The 22,534-nt window shown below is 39.8% G+C and overlaps 1 protein-coding gene across 1 annotated transcript in view; it reads right to left on the bottom strand.

Annotated features, from left to right (window-relative positions):
• The window catches only part of TRPC7 (transient receptor potential cation channel subfamily C member 7), a 304,845-nt gene that overhangs the window by 46,411 nt on the left and 235,900 nt on the right, over positions 1-22,534 (bottom strand). Inside the window, exons 3-4 of the mRNA XM_067567550.1 lie at positions 21,475-21,657; positions 344-508 (exon numbers count right to left, since the gene is read on the bottom strand). Coding sequence (XP_067423651.1) covers positions 344-508; positions 21,475-21,657 — 348 coding nt within the window. The remainder of the gene's footprint in view (positions 1-343; positions 509-21,474; positions 21,658-22,534) is intronic.

Here is a 22,534-nt window from a genome sequence, read left to right as displayed (position 1 = left end):
GAGGACCTTTTCCCTCTAGGTATTCACCTTTTCTTCTCTGTTTTCTTCTCTTTCTGTATTCCATTCAAATTCTTTCACCCATTCCCATTTTTTTCCTATTTCTGTTCTTTCCTTCTTGCTTGTCTCCTCATATTTTCCATTTCCTCCACTCACATCTTTATTACTTTTGAAGATGAATTTCAGAATCCTCTCACTTGCTGCATTTGCACTGAGTTTGTTCTCACCCATGGCAAATCTCAGCGGACAACATCGTTTCTGATGCTAGTTAAGAAAGACTTTTGATGTCATTCCAAACACTGAATATAAATAACCATAAACAACATGCACCTTAACCAGTCTGTACCTTGCTGCAGGGAGCAATCCAGTATGCTATGGCAAGGAAAGGAAGGCCTACGGAGACTCCAAAGACAGCCAAGAATTTCACAGCTATAGACTGCTGACGTAAGCCTGAGAGATTTTCATACCACATGGTGAGCAGCTGCTGCTGACAGTTGGGATGAGCAACAAACTGTAAAAAAAAAAAAAAAAAAAAGAAGTTAAAAAAAAGTATTTTTAGCATTGCCAAAGAATATGAGATTTCAGAAAGCAAAGTGCTGTGTCCCAAACATAGACTGCAGCATGGAGATAAAGAACTTGTTGTAGTACATTCTGCAGCCCACCAGAGCCACACATGATTTGTTATTTGTAATCAGCCATAGCTTCTAGTATAATTAGACTGACTTACAATTTTCTGAACATCAAAATATGTACTCCCTGGCAACGTTTGTCCAGCTCTCATCTTCTGTTTCTCTTATAGGAACAGACATCGTTATACCTGATCAGGCCAATGGCCCATTAATGTAGTATCCTGTCTTTGATAGTGGCCAGTACTAAAAGAGAGCTAATGTCAGGTGTGGGATTTGAACCTAAACTTCCTGGGAGGACTGCAACTTTAGCACAGCTCTAAGGACTCTACATCACTTCCTCTTTATAATCATTGCCACCATCATCAATAATAATAATAATAATAATAAGGGACGAATCCTGAGGACTTTTATCATTTTTATGCAGATTCTACAGTAAAGCCACTAGAATATGAGAATACATAGCCACTCTAGGATCAGGGTAAAGAGGCCCCAATTGAACGATCACTTAACTCCATTCATAAACTTAAGTCCATCCCATTCAGCAAACATCTTAAGCACATGCTTAAATGCTTTGGTGAACCAGGATCGATTTTTGCATGTGCTTAAGTGTTCTGCTAAATTGGGGCCAAAATGAATATATCAGTTCTGTTAACCATGGCGCTACCAAGCAAACCAGATTTTATTAAAGAAAAAGGGCCATGCACAGTTTCAAATCCACTGTTCATATTTCATTTTCCATGTAGCAAACAGAGACGTGAAGTGAAACTTACATTTAATCAGACCTTTGTCAAAGGCTAATGCATAAGGCAAAATATTTTGTACAAAGCAAATTAACTACATTTTAGTTTAAATGTTAAACCAGTAGCAATGTCTCCTTTTCAGGGGGGAGGAGAAATCATACATTTGGAAATATAAAATATTGTCTAATTTCTGCTTCAAAAGTGAACTGAGATGGGATCAATACTTGAGTGAAGAGGAACTATGAAACATTGTTATAGACTTTGACCTAGATGATAAAAAAAAGTTTTGTTGTTAAGTAGAATTTGTTATTCTGTTAATTTGCTTCATTTACATTGACTACCCATAGACCCAATGAGGAGTTTTTTGTTTTTTTCCCCCAATGTGTATGATTCTACTGCTTCAATATAACACAAAATGTTAGGCTGGTCCTTGTAATTAGCAAGCGTAAACTCTTTTTCTCAGATGATCTTTAAAATAAATGGAAGCTTATTATTCACTGATCTGCAAAACAGTAAACGAGATACAATAAAACACAAGACTGCTCATGTACAAACAGTACATATTTCTCATCCCAAAGATGAGACTCATCTTCATTCTTTCTACTCCATAAAAGAGAAAATGCTAGCAGCAGACAATCCAAATGCCAGTTTCCTAATGGAAGAACTACACCATTGGGTCTCAGGGAGTTGTTTTATTATACAAGATTAAGCTTCTTTAGTTCCCATCTTTCCACAGAGTGATTCAATTTACAGAATGTATAATGTGACTGCTTTTTAATTATGTCATCATGTTTAAAGATAAGGTAATTAAAAGAAAAGAAATAGGAATTCCAAAAGGAATAAGGAAAAATGTCTGGATTTGAATGGCTTTATAGTAAAATGACACAAAAAACTGAAAAGGACAAAAAATCTAACCAGTGCTTTCATATTAACTATCTTTGTGATAACTAGCACCCGGGGGAGAAAAATCACATTTATATCTGTTTATAATAATGTGTTTTGATTGTTTCTTTATTGCTAGTACAAATTGAAGTAAAATAACATGCTAATTAGGATTACTGTGAAATGGTGTTTTCTGTTCTGCAAATAATGGTACTTTAATATATGATTTTCAGTTAAAAGACAAGCTTTTGGGCCTGTCTTTGTGAAAAATTGGATTTACGGATACTGATGAGTTGAGCTGAGCAAATAGTTTACAGTGAATAATTTATGTGTCAAAAAAAATTTTGCCACTTTTTCAATACACAAATTTTCCCAGGAGAGCACACAATTTTCTTGAATGTATGTATGAATAATAATAATGCAAAAATAACTAAAACAAAACACTCTTGGTTTATAAATCATGAGTCAGCTGTTCATTGTGAATATTTCAAATTTGAGCTTAATTGGTGACTATGGCCATCTGACTATGAATTAGCATGCATTTAATGTTTGCAGTCCAATCAATGCTATTAAGATGATAACTTTTTTATTGCAAATAAACAGAAGTTATATCTGAAAGGAATGCGGAAAGATGATCAATTAGCTTTTAGGCTTTGCATTTACAGTCAGTAGACCTGAAGGACTTAGGCCCTGTGTAACAGCTAAACTTTTTTCTGAATAAGTGAAAATGAGCCGTCAATCACATTATAAGAATTGACTGATATGAACACTGATATGTAGTTGTCCTTGGCAGAAAGACAATCAAAGACTTATGCTAGTTACCATCTCAAAGAATTGATCTGACATTTTAATCTACCTATTGGTTCACTATTTCTGGGAACAGCTACAATGAAAAATTCAAATACGTGAAAAATAAGAAATTACCATGAAAACTGAATTTATTGGAACAATTTATTTTCTACTACTCAATTTGGATTGGTAATGTGCTATAAAGCCCTCATGACATTCATCTTTCTCTGACTAATATCAAAAGGAGGGAAGAATAAAATCAGACAGGGAAGATAACTGATTAGAATTAATTCAAGCATTCGTTTTCTGACAATACACTACAATTTTTCATTATGTTTTCTCTATCAGATATTAATGACATGCTCAGTGATAATGCTAACTTTCCCTCTATGTTGATCGAAATGTCATAAATTGATCTGAGAGTCTCATCAAAGACTTATATTACAGATGTTTACTTTCTTTCCTTTCTGGGGATCAACACTGACATTGAATTAAAAGATGACACTTAAGGCTTATCTAGTATCCTTGGCACAGAAAACAATGGAGTTCAAAACAACAGACTGAAGGAAGTGTGTTTTTCTGGCACTGAAATTGTATCAAATGAGGAATGGCGAGGTATTAGGTTTCATTCTATAGGGCCGAGTTCTGCTGAGCTTTATCAAGCAGAGTTTCCATCAACTCCAATTTGCCCAATTAAGGACTGCAGAATGTGGCCTGGGGACGGTTAGGGACAAGCTATGGCTGCTCCTGTGCTGGTGTACTACAGGGAAGAAGAGCTATGAGAAACCTCCCTTCTCATAATGCAAACGTGCAAAGGGAAACAACAATTTGGCTGCAGTGAGGTGAGTTCTGCAGGGAGCGAGATGTCATTGATGTTTTCAGGAGCATTCAGCAGACCCAGAGGGGGCTTAGTGGTTTGGGAAAGATAGGCCCATGACCCCATCCCTCTGGCACACAAGCAGAGCTGCACTGGATGTAAATGATGGCTAGACCTATTTAATGGCATAGCGAGTACCAGCCATCATGGTTCTCTTCAGAGCTGTGTCAACGGAGCCACACTTATTTATACTAACTGGCCCTATGCCTTTGAAAAGCTACATATTTTAGAAACCCTCTTCCTGCCCCTCATCGCATCAGCGTCTGCTAGGAGGCATCCTTTTGTCCTTATTCTACATCCATCATTGCAATAGCTCGGAACATTTACACGGTCATTTCCATCAAGTGGGCACCAACTAACAATAAATATATTCCCCCACACCAGCCTATCAGAATGTCATACTAAACAGAGGCATCCAGGCCCCCAAAGCCACAGTCTTGTAGGCCACAAAATGAAGTGGACTATTGTTACCTGCCAGGGAAGCTCAGACTAAGAGTCTCATCTAATTCCTATTGAAATAAATAGACTCCCATTGAATTCAATGGGAATTGAATTGGACCAAAGGGATCATTTTCCACACCGAAATAGTCAGGATTATCAGAAGCTGTTATAGTGACCTACCGTGCTGTACAGTAGCTTTCCCAAATTGCTATATAATTTGATGCATGACAGCCATTTACCCTTGCTCATCATGATAGATGCACAAGTATTCCACAGTTCTCACAGTAAGGGACAAGGCATTTCCCAATAGACTAGTTAAAAATTCTCTGAATTTTCATGTATAGTATATGATAAGGTCACATGTCTCTAACTACACAATAACCTCTATTGTTCTTGCAGTTTCAGGAGATTTTAAATATAGACTCCTTCATTTTTATTTAGTACCAATTATCTTGGACAGAGGGGGTATCCAGCCCCACAGTTCCAGTTGTTATTGATGCATTATTATTTATTAGTTGAATTGTGGTAGTGCATAGGAGCTACAGTGATGGACTAGGGACACATTGTGTTAGGCACTGTACAAACACCGAACAAAATGATGTTTTTTCCAAAGGAATATTAACGTTACCCTAGCACACATATGTAATAAGAAGAAGCGTCAAGATGAGAAAATTCACCTAGTCTAGGAAATTCCTAAGCATGTAAACCAATATTCATATAATACACATACTTAAGTGAAAAAGTCTTCTGTTTTATATGATAAACATAAAAGAGTAATTTTATGATGATCCAGGTAAAAACAGAAATCAGCTACAGACTAATGGAATTGCTAATACAGAAGAACAGAGCCTCCATGCCGGTGCAAATAAATGCTACTTCCTTTATGACATGTATACCACTACGTGCAAAGGGATTATCCCTCAGACTGGATTATTTTGCTTTGCTAATGGCACTTTAGCTCTAAATAGTCAAGGACTGAAGCCAAAAAGAATTCAACACTAATCAATGAAATGTTAAAGCTCTTCGAAAAATTTATACCAAAAGTAAAATCCCAAACTGGTGACGTTAGTAGTTCTTTGATGCAAACATTCCTGTCACTTCTCCTAAAATCCCCCTTTAGCTATGAATCTTCTGACAAATGCTGGCAGAATTCAATATATAAAATAAATCATTCAGATTAAAAAATGGGATGTTTAATCAGCTAATCAGAATTAGAGAGGAAGCTGCCTAGATAGATTTTCAAGTTGCTTATAGAACTAAATGTGTAATGTCCAAAGATACTGCAAGGATTAGGCGTAAGTCATATTTCTCTAGATCAACCCTTATGTTTTCACTATCAAGCATGTATCTGTTCAATTAGCTTATTGCTTCTCTAAACCTACCATTAACTTTGACTAATTCATTTTAAACATGTAGCACCAGCTCTTGGAAACCCTCATTCAGAGGAGTTGTGCTTAGAATGCCAAGGATCCCACTGAAGACGATTGGACTCCTCTGATGAGTATTCCTGGCAGTGATTGCAAGATTGACTCTTTAAACAACAAAGGAAAACACATAGGTGCCAAAGGGTTTTCATCTCTGTATTTATCCACTTTGAACTATCCACTGCCCAGGATTACGGCATAAACTCACTGAAACCCTGGGAGGGATTCTCCCTCCTATCACACCCTCCCTGGACACTACAGCAGCAGCAGGGAGAGCCCAGAAAAGCACACAAGGAGCATGTAACCTGCTTCCCCCAGCACTCCATCCTGCCCTGTGCAGATAGGGACAACCGTGGCCCCACTTCCTCTCATCTCCTTTGGGGCCACATGAGTCTTTGGGTTTGTGTAGAAATATCAGTCTCTGTATTTCTCCAGAAACTGGGACTGCAATAATCGCTGGCCCTTGTCTGGAGCTTACAAAGCAAGGAAGGTTCGTTGTGCCCTCTCCTAGCACATTCATGAACATGAAGGCCAGTTACTGTCTGGTCTCTATCTCTAACGTGCCTTGAAAATATGAAATATTATATGAATGTTAAGTCCAGAACTTAGATATGTTTCCTGGTAATTTTGTACAACTTACAAAGGTATGAAGATAACTATATAGTTCCTTCTAACATTACTCTCAAGAAATCCTCTGGCAGATGCTTAATAATTCTATATTAGCTATGATAAGTTTGCAAAAGGGTCACAGTTAGCACTAGTGGAAAGTGGTGATCAGGCATGTATCTCTCACTCTGTTTTGTTTCAAAGGTTTGATGCTCTTTCCTTAAAACTGAATGGGATTAAAACTGAGCCTTTCCCAATAATATTTAGGAGTTGGACATGTGTTTGAAGAATATCCCCCTTTTCATTAGACAGATGAGCGTAGAGATTAAGACTGGCATTTGGGATCACATTTAGGATTTGAGAACTTAACTCCCTTAGGCTTCTTGGAAAACCAAACCTATAGCTAACTATTTTCCATTACGTAGCATTGCCAAATACACATTAGTCAAGAGTTCTGCAGTGAAATCCTGTCAGCACTAAAATAAATGGCAAAACTCCCAGTGGAGCCAGAATTTCACCTCTGGTTTCTCTTCCCATTTTGCCATTGACTGGTTGCAAGACCAAAACCAGTTGTATTTGCTTTTCTGTGCATCCGTTTCCACATCCGTGATTTGATTTGTAATCTATAGTCTTTGCTAAACACTTTTCTGCAGCCTATTGGATACGGTGGTTGGTTCTGCTTTAGAGAAACCAGAGGTTTTATATTGTGGTGGGATGTGTGTTTGCTGGAAGTTTTGTTGCTAATATCTATTTCCCCCTTTTTGTGAATGGATGAATAAATCCTTATCACTTAATTATTCATCTAAATCAAGCTAGGGAACTGAAAGTCGCAGCTTTGATTCTCACTAGAGCTAGAAAGAAAAAAAAATCTTTGTGCTACCTATATAGAACCAAACCTACTAGAAAATCTTTTCTCATAAAACCCTTAAACGGTGGAACACATTTTTCTTGAGGTTTTGTACTTACCTCATTCTAACAGCATGCCCTCCCAAAAGAAAACACACAGTAACAGGTCTACTGCTTACAGAAAGATAGATGAAGCCAAAATTGGGAGCATCCAGGGTCAGTTTTATAGCAGAGCATATTAATTGCTCTTTTAACAAAATAATTTTAATTTTAATAAAGAGACTTTATATTCTCTCTCTACGTGCTCCTGTCCCTCATACAAGGGTTTGATTTTGTTCCCCCCTACCTCTGACAATTGTCTAAATGGAAATTTAGTATGGTACTTTTTAAATGAAATTAATTAAATGTGCAGATTACAGTAAATTGGGAAGTATTACAAACTACCAGCGAGGACAGAGAAATAATTCATCGAAGCCTAGAGAGGTTGAATGTATGGACAGGAAATAAAATGAGATTCAAATGTTCAAAAAATGAAAGCTAATGCATTTGGGAGGGGGGAAATAATCAGAACCACTGATATTCAATGGGGAAGCAGTAATACTGAAAGAGACCTGGAGATACTAGGACACCACAAAAATATATCCACATGCGTTTGCAATGTGATTTGGCACCAGAATGGCAATTTGGTGATTTGGATGTGGATCTTGGAGAAAGGAACTCAGCCCCCAAATCCTTCAATGGAAGTTAGCAGCTTAAATACCTTTGAGGATCTGGGGCTAAGGATCCTTCCTCACTCAGCTGTGATTAGAGCACACCTGGAATACCTCTGTTCATGCTGTAGAAAGATGTACACAAACGAGAGATAGTTTAGAGTAGAAAAAATTATCAAGATGCTTTAGGGATTGACTTAAAAGGAATAAGAAGAGTTACATTTGACCACTATATCCTGAGTTTGACAATGACTAAGGAGAGAGTGCCTAACAAACAGGGCTGAGACCCCATCAAATCCTCCAGGTAAACTTGGATATTTATTAACTTCATTTATTTATTTAAACTTCATATTTATGAAATAAGAAACAAACAGGAAAAATACTTTGGGGCCTTTTTGGTGCAATATGGAAAAGCTGAAAAGGGCAGAAAGGCAACTCTAAAAACCTTTGAAGGCTGCTATTCAGTCCTGCAGCATAGACTCTGTGAAAACTGGTGTTTTTAATAAGTTCTCCTTTTTGTGGTCTCGGTTCAGGTTGGGCCTTACACACTGTAGAGCTGGTTGAGAAATCAAAATTTCTGCCCCTCAGGAAATTCTGATATTTCTAAATTTGTTTTTGCCTTGAAACAGGACAAAAAATCCAAATAGAGAAATTTTTCACAGAATGGACTGTTCAGAAAGATTTCAGTTTACTACTCTTTTGACATTCACAAATAGAAATGTTTCATTTTGGTTTGATGAACTGAACAAAGCATTTTGTTTCAGCTTGATTCGACATTATGTTCCCCTGAGATGCTGTGGTGCCTCAGGTTAGCTGCCTTATGCTTGCCTTCTCCTCTGTGGCTCAGACTCCCCAGCTAGACTACATATCCCATGATACACTGTATCATGTAACTCTCACAATGTACCACGTGTTCAACCAGAGGGGAAGTCGGGAGTCCAGAAACTCCAGAGTGTACGTTGAACTTTCAAAGTGAACATCGTATTTCCTATCTTTTGACCACTTGGTTTCTGAACTTTAACTGAAAGTTAACACTGCTGGAAACTTCGTGAAGTACTTCACTGACATCAGTGGAGTTAGTCTGGATTGACACCAGTAAAACCCTGAGCAGAATTGGCCCTAGAATGTGCTAACATGTCCTATGGATGTAAGTCATTGACCTCTTTGATTCTAAAACTTTTCATAAACTTGTTCCGACCTCTCACAAAGATGGACTTTATCTTTCTCTCTCTCACTGTCATTTTACCACTCTCTATCTTCCCTGCCTTTTCACTTAATCTGTGCACACCTAATGTGAGTTCTCTGTGCTCTGGAGCCTCTGCCATGCTCCATCTCCCTGACTTTCCTTTACAAAACTCCATCTGTGAACATATATATATATATTTTTTTTATCATTAGGCCTCTTCATTTTTCTCTCCCTTGGTTTCAATGCTTTAACTCTACAGCTCTCTCATGTTTTAACTCTGGGAAGCAGTTTGTGTGAAAGGCATCATACAAAATAAAATTACTTCCTCTATATAAATAAATCAGGGCCTCAGATTATTTCAGCAGTTCCTGAGAGCTGGGCTTCTTACGCCCTTGAGTACCTGAGTCGCATGACCAATGCAGTGAAAAATTATAAGTTAATGCAGCAGCTAGCATTCTGTTTGGAGCATCTTCGAAATGTTAATTATTAATAATGCAATTATGAGGAAAAGTTCCTGTACCATCTCTGCATTAAATAGAATTTGCACAGCCATCTGGTGTTCTGTTTAATTCTTATTAATTTTTTTCCCAAATCCAATTTGTGTGTCTTGCTGTTAATTAAATTAAAACCCATGACACATTGAGGTGGTCTGGCTTTGTGACGGCCATGAACAGTACCGCCAACTAGGAAACTGGAGCTGGGCCCTTGACATCTGCAATTAAAGGCAACGGGGTGATGATGCGCCCAGCATCTGGAAAGAAGGGGATGAATGTCAGCTCCCGCAGAGAAACACTGGCTTTAGACCTGAAGGAAAATGTTGGCATAGAAGCTCCCTGCCAACATTAAAGGATAATGGGAAAAAAGCATGACAATGAGGACATAAGAGATAATTGAAAAATACTGCAGAGGTCTCTGGAGTAGGGGGATTGATTAATAAGTAAAATTGGATTTTAGTGATATATCAAGAAGCAATGTGCATTCCCTCACGGAGACTCATCTACAGGATGGATGCAGTTCTGAGTGAGCTCAGCATAAACTCTTGGATAGGGTACATGACCTAAGCAAGGATGACTGAACAGGCAGAGAGGAAATAAGAACCGTCCCTGCCTCTGTACCTCCATCCCCTACAAACCTTTTGCTGGATAACTTTGTGCATTTTTGGTGACTGGGATCAGCACTGTGGGGTTGAAATGTTGCAAGAAGGGCTGTTTCTGTGCTATTTCTAATTAATTGTTTCCTTTTATTTATTGTACACTTACACTATGCTTGGATCTGTAAGGACAAGAAAAAATCTGTCCCGAGGAGCTTTCACAGTTAAGACTGTGTGAAAGATGGGATTAGATCTATGTCTCTGACATGCATTTGTGTTTATTTTTAATTGTATTTGTATTTATTTCTCATGGTATTTTTCTTAAGTAACTTACCAAGTTATTAAGATGATTTAAGTAACCTTTAGATCTGGTCTACCACTGCCACTTTTCAGCTTCTGACCATGGAAATAGATTATTATGGCCTCATAAATGGTTTCCTGTTACCTTAAAAAAAACCCAACCCTCTCCTGCCCCAACAAACTCAACATCAATACCTAAATACAAATACTGAGATATTAATATGTGTTACACTGCAGGAGCCTTAAAATTCTTTAAAATGGATGACAAAGACATAGGTAATGCTAGATAATACTTAGTCCTGCCATAAGTACAGGGGACTGGACTAGATGACCTCTTGAGGTCTCTTTCAGTCCTATGATTCTATAGATTCACTCACCATTTGCACACAGTAGTGGTTCCGCCGCCCTTACCTCTCCCCTAACCTATTCATAGACACCATGCAGACAGGCTCTCTGCATGATGCAGGGAGTACATACTCCCTGCACACCTTGCCCTTCCTGTACCCATAGTTTTCCCTCATAGTGTAAGACGAATGATTCATCTAGCCCAGCATCCTATCTTCTGACAGTGGCCAATGCCAGATGCTTCAGAGGGAATGAACAGAACAGGGCAATTTATTGGGTGATCCATCCCCTGTCATCTAGTCCCAGGCTTGTGCTTGTGCTAATTAATACCATGATGACAGTCTTTTGACACACACTTTCACTAGTCAAAGGTCCATTTCTTGAAAGGTTTCCAGCACTTATGCAATACCTAAGTTTTTGCATGATGTTTTCTCTATTCCAGCAGCTTGATCATTTCACTGCTTGACAAAATATTGGGATTGTAACTTGCAGAACCATTTTCAGGAAATGATGAATGTGGTGACAAAAATGTACAACCAGCTAAAGAATTTGAAGAGGCAAGTGACGCTGAGAACTTTGAATGAACAATGTACACTTATAAACATGTGATAGCAACTGGGATATTTGTATTAGTTCCTCTGGAATAGGCAGCATTTGAAGAGAATTATAGAGTCACAGTTAGTGTTTTAAAGATCTGATTACAGCAATCAACTTCTGTAACTGGTGTAATTTTATCTTCCTTCTAGGTTGCAAAGTATGTATGGAACGGAGCTTTTAATTCTGTGATTACCATCTATATCTGGCATTTCATTATAGTGCAGAAAGTTACACGGTCACATTTTCTTGCCAATGTTACTGAATGAGTTGGCTCATTTTTCATTTAAGTGAAAGAAGAGAAACCCTTTAAAAACATTAAGTTAGGCACTTCTGATGTTTTGCCAGAATTGCTTTCCAAGATTCAACACGAGTGTCTGAAAGTACTAATAAAAAATCCAAGATACTGATCAATAAAACTGCGTCCTTTCAATTGAACCATGAATTGCTTGCTGGAGTAATGAATGGGTGAAGTTAATAAAGGCTCTTAGTGAAAATTATTGAGGAACAAATACCAAAGAAAAATTGATACCAAAGCCCAAAGAACTCAACAGAAAGATTCCCATTGATTTCAATGGGCTTTGGATCAGGCCCTGGTCTTAGGAAACTGAGGTACCAGTAGTATTTCTGATTACAGTTTATTAGGAAACACAACAGGAAAGAAAATTTAAGATTATGACGATTCTGTATAAGACCTGAAATTAGCTTTATGAGCTTTTAAACGATGCGTGTAGGATTAATGTTTCCTTAGAACATCCCTGATCCCAGGGGAGGAGGAAAAGATGATAGAGCTGCCTTAACTCTGTCAAACTCTAAGACAAGTATTTCATTTGGTGATCTCATTTAACAGTGCCTGCTTCTTTTATAGTAGCCTGGTGGAGAGAGTAAAATGCTGCTTCTCAGCCACCATTTCAAAACAGTGTTATTTCCTTCCCCTTCACTCTTTGTGGTGCAATGTCTGATGGCCTTCGAGGGGCCTGAGAACTTAGCAGCTACGAAAATGACAGAAATGTGCACATTTTCATTGCACTCGTTTTTGTGAGTCGGTGGCTGCATTGTAAAAGGGGCTATGAAGTAATTCGGTTAATGAGGGGAAAAGAATAAAAAGGGGAAGACTGAAGAAGTTTGTCTAAAGACCTGGTGAAAACTCTTAATCCAGGGGTCCCCAACCTGTGGCCGGGGGCCAAAAGTGGGAGCTGCTGCCTAAGGACTCAGGCGGAGTGCGTTGCTACGGGGATACAAGACCAGTGCAGGGTCCCCTTGCTGCAGCCACGGGGACGGGAGATCAGTGCTCCCCTCCCACTGGCTATAGCAGGGAGCATGGCAACGCGCTCCACCAGGGTCCATAGGTGTTGGGGTCCCTGCTGGAGCCAGAGGGAGGGGAGCACTGATTTCCCATCCCCCTGGCTGCAGAAGGGAGCCACTGCCTAGGGACCCAGTTGAGGAGCACAGGGCTACGGGTCACGTGCAGTTTCCCTGCTGCAGGCAGGGGGACTGGAGCTCAGCAAGGAGGCAGTTTCCTTGCTGAACTCCTTCCGTCTGGCTGCAGTGGACCAGGCTGCCAGGACCTACCATGCTTGAGGAGGGGCGGGCCTCTAAAAATCAGGGCCTTCCGGGTTGGCCTGCACTAAACAAGCCATCCACCGTGACTTAGCTGCCAGGCCATGTCCTTCAGCGTGTAGTGACAGTCACTCATCTGCACTAGTGCTTTGTCTGGGCGTGTGTGTGACATACTGCAAGTAAGTTGTAGTTGTAAAACAGTGAATGTAAAAATGGGCACTGTAGCATCAAAACGTTTACTTTAAATATGTAGTGGTTTATAGCCCTTAATGGTGCATACGTCAATACATTTTTTCTGAGTTGATAGACTGGTGGCCCTTCAGGGTTGATATTTGTGGCCCTCCAGCCAGAAAGGTTGGGAACCAGGGCCTTAACCATATTGGTTAATCCTGCCTTGGCCCGGGATCCCTTGCCTTCACTCTCAGACTGTGGAAAGGATAAGATAAAATATTGGTAGAGGCGTCAGCTGAAAAAGTAAAATCTCAACCACTAAATAAAGACTGGCAATATAAATTATGTTCTGAGAGCTTTCATCCAGGAAAGCCTACCGTAGACAGCTAGATTGCTTACAGGAAAGCATGAATTGAGAAGTATAATGGTTAAAAGTAGACATACTATCAAATACTCATTAAAACTTTGAATCCAAATATGAGCATTTAGCATAGAAACTCTATCTTGATGAAAAACGTAATATTTCATATATTTTTTAATTACAGCAGTCAGCCCCTAGCCCCTAAAGGGGTGACTTAGTTTCTAAGCTCCTTCTTGTCATCCACTGAAACAACACAATATAGAATATTTAATGCTCTGTCCTATCTAAGGGCACTTACGTCAGAACATCTTTACTTCTCTTTACAATATAGCTTCATGGGCTGAAGAATGCAAAATCAACAGAGCAAATTTCAGGCTACTACTAATAATGGGACAGATCCTCAACTGGAATAAATCAGTGCCGCTCCATTAAAACAATGGCACAACGTTGATTTACACCAGCTGACAATCTTAAATAATGTAGCCAAAATAACATTTGATCTAAAAATGGCAAAAATGAATGGGAATTCACAGTGTAGAAGTCAGCGAAGAATTTGGCCCAGAATGCGGGATGCAGAAGGCCAAGGGGGAGCTGGGAATGATAGTTTTGTAGTAGCTGACAAAATGCCTAGGTAGCTGCTGACACGGGTAGGCAATGTGAATATTGAATTGGCCAACAGCAGTGCCATTCAGCCAGACTAATATTGCTGAAATATCACTTTGCACCTTGACAAAAATGATTGCTCTTTATCCAAGTACCTACTGGGGCATCTCAATCCCATGGTGCAGTCAAAAGCTTGGAAACTTGAGCAGCAGTTTGATCCATTTCTGGTTCCACTGCTGCAGGATTGCTGTACAGGGGAAGCCCAGCCAACCATACCTCAGAAGACATCTGCACATTAAATTTGCAGGTAGGCCCGACAGTCAGACATAAATTTCCCCATTTGTAAGGTTAGTGATTTTGGTGCTTCAGGTGCGGGGGACAGGTCAAGCAGCATTCCTTCACAGGGCCAATTCTGAGGGTCAATTGCTAATCTCAGTTACACCTGTGTAAATACTGAGTAATTTCACTGGTTCTGATGGTTTTACTCTGAATTTACATCAGAGTAACTGAGATCCAGAAGTTGTCCATGGGGGAAAAAAAACAAAACCCACAAACATGCAGACAAATATATGATTTCCATATATTGGAAATAAGTTTCAAGCTAAAAGTTTTTATACACACACACCTCAAATATCTCTGTACCTTAAAATCTATTTCCTCTGAAGGAAGTCATAACTGGTGTACTTTCATCACTACATTTTTGTATACAGATTGTTCATCTGTTTAGTAATACAGTGTCTAATGTTAAATATCAGCCTGCGATCATAAGTCTCTGCCAATAACCAAAGATCCCCTTATTAAATAGTTGTTTCTCCATGTAGGTACTTACAGACTGTAATCAAGTAACTCCTTAACCTTCTCTTTATTATGCGAAATAGACTCAATGAGCTCAATCTGTCACTATAAGGCAAGTTTTCTAATCATTCTCATGGCTCTTCTCTGTATCCTCTAAAAAACTGTCCACACCCTTCTTGAATTGTGGACACCAGAACTAGACAAGTATTGCAGCAGCAGCCTCACCAGTGACAAATACAGAGGTTAAAAAAACCCCAAAAAACCCAACTTTCTACTGCCACTCATGATTCCTCTTTATGCATCCACGGATCACATTAGCCCAAAAAACCCCCAAAAAAACCCAACTTTCTACTGCCACTCATGATTCCTCTTTATGCATCCATGGATCACATTAGCCCCCAAAAAACCCCCCAAAAAACCCAACTTTCTACTGCCACTCATGATTCCTCTTTATGCATCCATGGATCACATTAGCCCTTTTGACCACAGCATCACACTGGGAAGCTCATGTTCAGTTGATTATCCACCGTGACCCCAAATCTTTTTTTCAGTCACTGTGTCCCAGGATATATTCTCCCATCCTGTAGGTATGGCCTACATTCCTTGTTCCCAGATGTATACATTTACATTTAGCGGTATTAAAACACATATTGTTTGCTTATGCCCAGTTTAACAAGTGATCCAGATTCCTCACTATTAGTAGCCTGTTCTCTTCATTATTTACCATTCCCCCAATTTTTGTGCCATCTGTAAACTTTATCAGTGATGACTGTATGTTTTCTTCCAAGTCATTGATAAGAATGTTAAACAGCATAGGGTCAAACTCTGATCCCTGCAGGACTCCACTCGAAACACATCCTCTTGATGAGGATTCCCTGTTTACAATTACATTTTGAGACCGGTCAGTTAGCCACCTTTTAATCCAATTAATTTTGTATTGTTTGACTTTTTTAATCCCAATGTCGTGCTTAAAGAAGTCAACCACCTTACAGAAGTCTAAGTATATTAAACCAACACTGTTACTTTTATCAACCAAACTTGCAATCTCATCAAAACAAGATATCAAGTTAGTCTAATAGGATCTATTTTCCATAAACCCTTGATGAATGGCATTAACTATTTTACCCTCCTTTAATTCTTTATTAATTGAGCCCTTTATCAGCTGCTCTCTTAGCCTGCCCAGGACCAATGTCAGAATATATGCAATATAAATATATAGAGAGAAATATAGAAAAGAATAGACTGTGAAATGTAACACAGAGACTCAACACAAGATTTATTGAAGACAGTATTCATATGTTATGTAAATGATCTAGTAATTATAATAGTGATGCCCAAAGGGGTACCCTGCTCTAAAAAGGATGATCAGTTTTGAAGAATATATTTTGTGACAGAAGGCGAAATATGCAATTGATCTCAACTGCATATGACAAAAAGACAACAATTTTCTTTGGCTTCATCCGATGCTGAAAAACTGGCAAGTCAAGAGAGAAACTGTGGGCATGCATTATGAAACAATGCATTCACTAGAGCTGAGCCTCTTAAAATGAGCTGGCTATAGAGCTGATGGACTAAGTATGGTGAAGGCAGTGCAATGATTGACACAGCAGTTCAGCTACAACTTGTCAAACTCACAGTTTCAAAGTTCTCTGGACTTAAGAGATGAGTACAGTACTTGTAAGAAGAAACATAGAATGAAAGAAACCAGTGCAGAGGACTTGATGTGCTTAGCAAAAGAGTCTGGAGTTCTCACAAGTTTCACTAGAGCTATTACCTTGCATGTCTTCTAGGGATCATTCTTTGATGATACACTCTGAGGGTATTTCAGACTAGTTAGCCTTCTTAAAGGACACTAGGGCAAATTCTGTTCTGAGTTACAGCAGTACAAGCCCACAGAAGTCAAAGAGCTAGCACCGGTTTAAGATGCAGAATTTGTCCCAACTTGTTTAAGGGAGTTCCAGTGAGGATGTGTTGAATCCTTATACTCAGCTCTGAGTATGTAACAGTGCATAGCTGCACCATCCTGGGACACAATTTGTCCAGTTCCTTTCTGTTATACAAACTACTCCATACCATTTGTCCCCTTGTGAAAGCATTTAAATGAAGAGTTTTAAGTTTCTCTTTAATTAATTGCTTCCATAACGGAAGAGACCTCTCTGGCTAACACAGCAATGTTGTTGAGAGGCAGAAGTAAGCAGGTGGTGGGGAAAGGAGAAGGCAGATGTTAGCTGGAAAATTTGGAACACCTCTTTAAGCCCAGTTACAGGAGGCCAATTTCCATCAAAGCACATTGTTGAAATCATTAATCTGAACCTCCCAGACCCAGTATTTGCCAGAACCAAATTTTCCATTTACAGAGCATGCTTCCATACAGCAGAACATTTTAAATATTTTTCTAAAACTAAACCACTTCCTTCTCTCTTTTGTGGCTTTAAAAATATATTCCATAAACTCAGAAGACCAGCTTTGATTACCCCCTTTCATACATCCCTATCTGTTTCACTAATTAAGTTCTCTTACTATAACATCAATGCATATGAAATTGCCTTTAAAAATTTGATCTGATCAAATAAGTGGTAGTTAGAACATTGGTACTTTGGAAGAGTGGAAGAAGAGGTCCTAGAATATTTTTTTAAATGCTGATTTATTTGCTTATACATTCAAGAAGTAGATCTAGTAGAGAGACATAGCTAAGGCAAATTCGCCGCCGGCAGATCGACTTATCTGGATCGACTGAGCGGTCAGTAAAGACCCACTCAGTCGATCCAGAAATCGATGTATTAAGACCACCTTCTCAAGTGGCCTAGCGCTGCCTCAACGAGAACGTGGTTTCCATCAGCACAGTGCAGTGAAGGCGGCACACAGAACAGAAGCAGAGAAGTTGATGGGAGTTACGCAAGTTTCCGTAGTTTGCGTAACTCCTGTCGACCGCCACCGAATCTCTGAGGTAAGTGAAGACAAGCCCTAACTCTTGCCCTCTCCACTTCAGCACAGTATGGGTGGGCTTTCAAAAAGAGTTTGTTGGAATCAATAAAACACTTATTGACTCTTGAGTGCATATGGCCAGTATAGTGTATATCAGAAAGGAACAAGAGCTCCAAGAAGCAAGGATTAAATGACACAGGAGTATTTTAACTTGTTAAGGCCTTTTAGCAAATGCTGAAGTCTAACTTTTGATATTCAGTCAAAGATCAGGAAAATACTTTAGCATTAGTTAAATTTATGTACTGCCACATCAGCACGTATTTTCTCAATAGTGTTAGAGAAGGATTTTCAAAAGCACTCTTTGTTGGCCTAACTGCTTGCATTGAAGTCTATAAGAGTTTTGCTAATGACTTCAAAGGGAACATGGACTTGAATAGGAGCAGTTAGGGAAACCCTTAGTTGCTTCATTTCCTTTTAGTGCTCATGAAATGTGACAGATTGAGAGCCCTGGAGATTGACATCCTCTCTTTAGCCAAAAGAATACATACACAGACTTCTTCATATTGTAGCATTCATGGTTCACAGTCATTTCCTGGAGGGTGAACCTTGAGGATGAGTATGGAATTATGGGCACATCTACAACTCCACCGGCAGTAGCTACTGTGCAAGCACTAGTGGAGACAGCCTCATGGAAACCATGGCCCGAGCTCTGACTAAAATGGTGCTTACGCCATTGCTGATGTCAGTGTTGCTGCATCATTGCTAGAAAATGGTATGCACAGACTATCAAGGATACCAATTTTATGATGGGGGGCATGTGTCATTTAGGAACTTGTGTAAGAGAAACCAACACCTTCTGATCCACTGTCAAAATACACCTCTTTCACAATGCGTACACCCCCTCAGCTTTGCATTCTTGTGAGCCCATTAAACTGCCAGCTCCTTGTGTCAGGGTAGCACTGTTCAGAAATTTTCCAGCAAAACATATTTTTTCATCAGAGAGTGCCCATTTCTTGAAATGGGAACGTTCAATGGGAAAGTGTTGATTTCAATGACATTTTTTATGGAAACCAAGCAGGTTTCTGACATCTTGCCCAATGTCCCCAGCTCTTTGGCATCCCAGAAGCCCTGAAATCCTCGACTCCCAAGTTCCCCAGGCCTCAGAAGCTTTCCAGGGAACTGGCAAACCCATCCAGCAGGTTGCTGAGAAGCCCAGTTTACCAGGCTCCTCAAGTCCTTGGCAGTTCATTTGGCTCGGAAACTCGGGCTTCCCAGCTCTGATTGGGGAAGGCCAGGTCACCCAGCAGCCCATCATGTGGACTGCTGGGGGGCTTGGAATCCAAAGAGCTGACTGAAATGGACATAATAGCAGCAGGGAAAGTGACCAGACAGCTGTTAATTTCACTCAGCAGCTCCTAGCTGTAAGCAATAGCAAGGACAGATATTGGGGCTCTCATTTTTTATTGAGCTGGATCTTCTGTGAGCAGGCTAGAGGGGAGCTTGGTCACGCAGGGTCCATAGCTCCTGTGGTTCCCAGGCTCCTGGCTCCTTGGCAGCCTGTTAGCTGGGGATCTCAGGGAACATTTTGCAAACACTGGAATATTCCCGCCGTGGGAACATTTCAGTGTGCCCAAAACAGAATGTTACGGAATTCAAGTTCTGTGATTAATGTCGAGTTTTTGTCCTTTTGTCCTGATGTGGGCCAATTTTTTTCCCCTCAAACGAAAAATGTTTTGAGGAATTTGAATGCCATTTTCTTGCCAGATCTAGTCAGGAGCTTTTTCTCCTACATAAAAGCTAAGCGTAGAGTGTGCTGCTTATTCTGTGGCACTACAGAAAGAGCGATTTTTTGCAAGCCACCTAAGTGACTTCAGAGGATAAGTCCCATTGACTTTCATGGGGCATGGATCAGAACTCACTGGCTGAAGCTCAATCTGGATAAGACTGATGTGATGAATGAAAGTGGGGAAAACAACTGGGTGATCTGATGAGGCTGATGTCTCCCTCTAAGTGTATGTCTACACAGCATAAAAGAGCCACGGCAGAAAGTCTCAGGTGTCTATACCGCTATTTTTAGCTTTGCGATCTGCGCCCCATGAGCCCCAGTCAGTTGGCCTGGGTCTAAGACTTGCTGCCATGAGGGTTTTTTTTTTTTTTTTTTGCAGGGTAGATGTACCCCTTAGACTGAGTGTATGCTCCTGACATTTGTTAGTTGTGTTTGCAATCAGGGGGTTGTACTGAATCACCAGCTACTCTTCAGTGATCATGTAGTAGCAATGTCCACAAGCGCTTTTTACTATCTGTGTCTGGCCAGAAGTTTGTAACCATTCCCTTCAGATGCAAACCTCACTGCTGCGATCCATGCCTTTGTCATCTCATCACTGGATCACTGCAGTGTTCCCGACATGGGCTACAATGTAGCTGCTACATTTTTTGTCAGTCCAGACATTTATGCTGGTGCAGACTGTAGCCACTCACCTGTTAAGTGGTGTTTCCCAGTGGCAGCACTTCATGGGAGTTTCATGATCTGCCCTGGCTATCTATTGGTTTCAAGATTAAATTTAAAGTGTTACTTCTGATTTATAAGGCTCTAAATGGCTTGTGATTTTACTAATTGAAAGGCTGCTTCTCTCCTTTTGCCATAGTGCTACAGTTATAATCAGCATCTGTGCTCACACTGGATCTCCCCTGATTTGAAAAACAAGGGGCTGATGGTCAAGTGTTCTCTAGGAGAGGCCCTTGGTTCTGGAACAGGCCTTTCCCTAGTATGAAATAGTCTGTTGACCCTCAGGTTGCTGTGGAAATGGGATTTTGACGGAAATCAGCTTGGTGGGGGAAGTGGGCAGGGGCATTTAGTGATCTGCAGATGGTTTAATTTAATTTATTTTGTAATTTGTGGCAGGGGAACCCAGAGCCTTGCATATTGACCCCCTCCCTCCTTATTCTGTGTGTAAATCTAAACAAACAAAACCCCTCAGTTGGGCATTATTGAAACCACCCCCCAGTGAATAACTCTTTCCATGAAAACAACCAAGCAGTCGTGCAATGGCAAATAGAGAGACAAAGTGGGTGAGGTAACATCTGCTATTGGGCCAACCTCTGTTGGTGAAAGAGACAACTTTCAAGCTTACACAGAGCTCTTCTTCAGGTCCTGTCTCTCTCACCAACAGAAGTTGGTCCAATGACAGATATTACCTCACTCACCTTGTGTCTCTAATATCCTGGCACTGACATGGCTACAACAGCACGGCATATTGCAATGGCAGTGACTTTGGACCACTACCAAGCTTTTCCACATTCATACGTGTGTGATCTCTCCGAGAGGTGAGGGGCCCCTATACAATTTTACCAATCACGTGAGCCATCCAATCTTCCTTTTAACAGTTTAAAGGCGCCACCAGATCCATAGTAATTAACAGTTTAACAGTAATATTAGCCATATTAAAATGTGCAACCACCTTGCCAATAATGCCATAGAAGGGCTAAATTCCAAGGGTTAACCCGGATCCCACTGAAAGCAATGGGTGTTTTACCACTGATTTCAATGGAAGTAAAATCCAGCTTGTAAGATGCAGTGACAAGGCAACTAAAGCAAAATCTTACCTTTTTGACCTCATATTTAATGGCAAGCTTAATTCTGCTCAGGCTTGGGCGATGATGCTCAGGCCACACTTTTATGTTCACATCTCCATTCAGAATAGCCTCCACTTCTTCTGTGTCCCTGCAGAGATCCAGTACACCCACCACAAAGTCCTTGCATTGCATAGATAACTTCCTGTAATCATTCTAGCGAAACAAAGAGAAACAAATGTCATTTACCGCTGTGTCCTGAAAACACATTTTAAAAAAACCAAATAACCTAACAGCCAGTTCCGGCTGAAGTTCAGGATTTATCAATGTAAAAACCTGGCTGGAGGTGTGTGAAGCTGCCAGGTTTGAGTTGGGGAATATTTACATTTTCACAAGTATTTGTGGATTTCCTCCATAGTAAACTAGCATCATCTCCATCAGTTAATGCAGGTTTTTGTGGTGAAAAGGCAAAACTCTGCTCTTATTGGTCAGGTATTGTGGTGATATGAGCAATATAAATGACAGACAGACAATCATTAGTTTTCATGAATTTGCCCCACATTTTGGCACCCCTCCCCATCTTTTTAGGATATAATGCCAATACACTGTCCTGAAAATTCCCTTTCATTTTCACCCTCTGTTTCATGTGAACACAAACAATATTTTGCTTTGGCAAAATTCCACATATCATGTGTTTCCTTTCCCTCTAGCCTCCGCCATAGCGCCAGGAGAGAAAAAAAAATGTTCTCCCGGAGGTTCCACTATTTGTCAGTTCAGAAACTACACAAAAAGTAACTTTTATTTGAAAAGATTTTATTAAACTAATAGATCTGTTAGCAAACTTGGCATTAGGGATATCCAGGCTGTATGATTTATTTACATATACTCACACCAAAATGTGGTAAGACACTTAACGGTATTCAATGAATTCAATGTAATTCAACTGAATTACAGAAAAAACTGCCACCTCTTTTGTGTTCTTTAATTACATTTCTTAAGTTATTTCCCCACAAAATACAGAGTTGGTTCTTAATTCCATTTCAACTAGATTAATAGCTACTAAAATATAATCAGGCTAAGCAAGCTTCCAATG

Source organism: Emydura macquarii, unplaced genomic scaffold, assembly GCF_026122565.2.
Source record: "Emydura macquarii macquarii isolate MOO-44397 ecotype Brisbane River unplaced genomic scaffold, CSIRO-AGI_Emac_v2 contig_2768, whole genome shotgun sequence".
Classification (NCBI taxonomy): Eukaryota; Metazoa; Chordata; order Testudines; family Chelidae; genus Emydura; species Emydura macquarii.
This window is presented reverse-complemented; position numbering and strand designations above follow the sequence as displayed.